Source organism: Olea europaea, unplaced genomic scaffold, assembly GCF_002742605.1.
Source record: "Olea europaea var. sylvestris unplaced genomic scaffold, O_europaea_v1 scaffold31897, whole genome shotgun sequence".
NCBI lineage: Eukaryota > Viridiplantae > Streptophyta > Magnoliopsida > Lamiales > Oleaceae > Olea > Olea europaea.
In genome coordinates, this window is record NW_019250723.1 from 1 (window position 1) to 1,297 (window position 1,297).

At 34.5% G+C, this 1,297-nt stretch overlaps 1 protein-coding gene across 1 annotated transcript; it reads right to left on the minus strand.

Annotated features, from left to right (window-relative positions):
• Window positions 1–8: 8 nt before the first annotated feature.
• Window positions 9–1,127, minus strand: LOC111385517 (probable xyloglucan endotransglucosylase/hydrolase protein 23). Its single transcript, XM_023009913.1, has 2 exons — window positions 900–1,127; window positions 9–590 (listed from the first exon to the last, which is right to left on the minus strand). The coding sequence occupies exons 1-2, from the start codon at window positions 1,097–1,099 to the stop codon at window positions 197–199; spliced, it is 594 nt and encodes a 197-aa protein (XP_022865681.1). The 5' UTR covers window positions 1,100–1,127; the 3' UTR covers window positions 9–196.
• Window positions 1,128–1,297: the final 170 nt, after the last annotated feature.

Below are 1,297 nucleotides of genomic sequence, written 5' to 3' on the forward strand. Positions count from 1 at the left end.
AGCTGACATATAAAACACAAAACTTTTGTATTGTTACAATTTCTTACCATAAAATTTTCATTACTAAAAATAACACAAAAAATGAACAAAGTGTACTGTGTACATACGTTGTATAGTATTGCATGATAAAGGGAAAAACACCCAAGAAACTAGGAAAAAGATGACCAAATTATGAAGTGGGGTCTCCATTTTTGGTTCATGGGATTGTGCACTCTGGAGGAAATCCTTGAGGAAAACGCTTGTTATCAGTACAATAACTGTATATCATGTAATTCTTCTGTACCCACTTAATTCTTTCTTGGCCACTGCTGTCCAATGATTCTGTTAACCAGGAATGTCCAGAAGAATTTTTGGAGCATGCATCAGAAGAAGAACCTTGAGAGATTGTGCAAGCCTGAGCATTAAAATTTTTGTAAGAAGCTGTAAAAGGTGCTTGACTCCAATCAGTTTTTACGAGTCCCCCTCTTGTGGCCCAATCATCAGCATCCCATAGGCTTGAGAAAATCCACATTGGTTGGCTCTTTGGATAGGGGACCCCTTTAGATTCCAAATTCTTGAATTGCCTAATGGGAGTTCCATCTACAGAAAATCTGGTATGCGGATATATAAAATAAGGTAAAAGCCCATTCAATGAATGAATTCAGATTAAGATATCTACTTGCAACATTTTTCTGCTTGTTTGGTAAGGTGGGCACCTGAGTATTTGGACAATATTAACATATAATTTTATCCAATACTATTTACCAAATTTACCATTAAAAAAAGGCCGGTAAAAATAACGTAAATTTTTTTCATTATGTATAGCAAGTACATGCACAAAATGATGCATGCATGCCTCTGTCTCTATGAGAGAGAAAAGACTGAAGAGAGAAGAGAGATGGGGAAATGAAGAGATTTACATGATGCTTATAGGGTTCCACAGAACAGAGTAGGTGTGGAAGTCCTTGGTGGGATCGAACCAGAGATAAAACTGTTCCTCTCTGTTACCCTTTCCTTCTGTGAACACATTAGTATGAAGAATATAAGGATCCCCGCTTAGGTTACCAAGAAACTCAAAGTCAATTTCGTCGTGACTCGATCCAATTGAAGACAACTGCATCAATATATATTAACAGCATTAGACCTTAAAAATTTATTAAGAAAAAGTAAACTCCAATAAGAATAATGATATTTGTAAATATTGCTTAGAAAATAAATCTATTTCACAATAGGGTTATTATCATATTCTTCAATTAATTAAAATGCGTCCATACTTTATTGAAAATAATGATAGTTATACTATGTCGCATAAATTACT

Excerpts from the sequence above, each read along its gene's own strand:
- LOC111385517 (XM_023009913.1), bottom strand. The coding sequence starts at position 1,099 with ATGCAGTTGTCTTCAATTGGATCGAGTCACGACGAAATTGACTTTGAG. Across the intron at positions 591-899 it reads TGGAACCCTATAAGCATCAT|ATTTTCTGTAGATGGAACTC; the intron begins GTAAATCTCTTC and ends TCCGCATACCAG.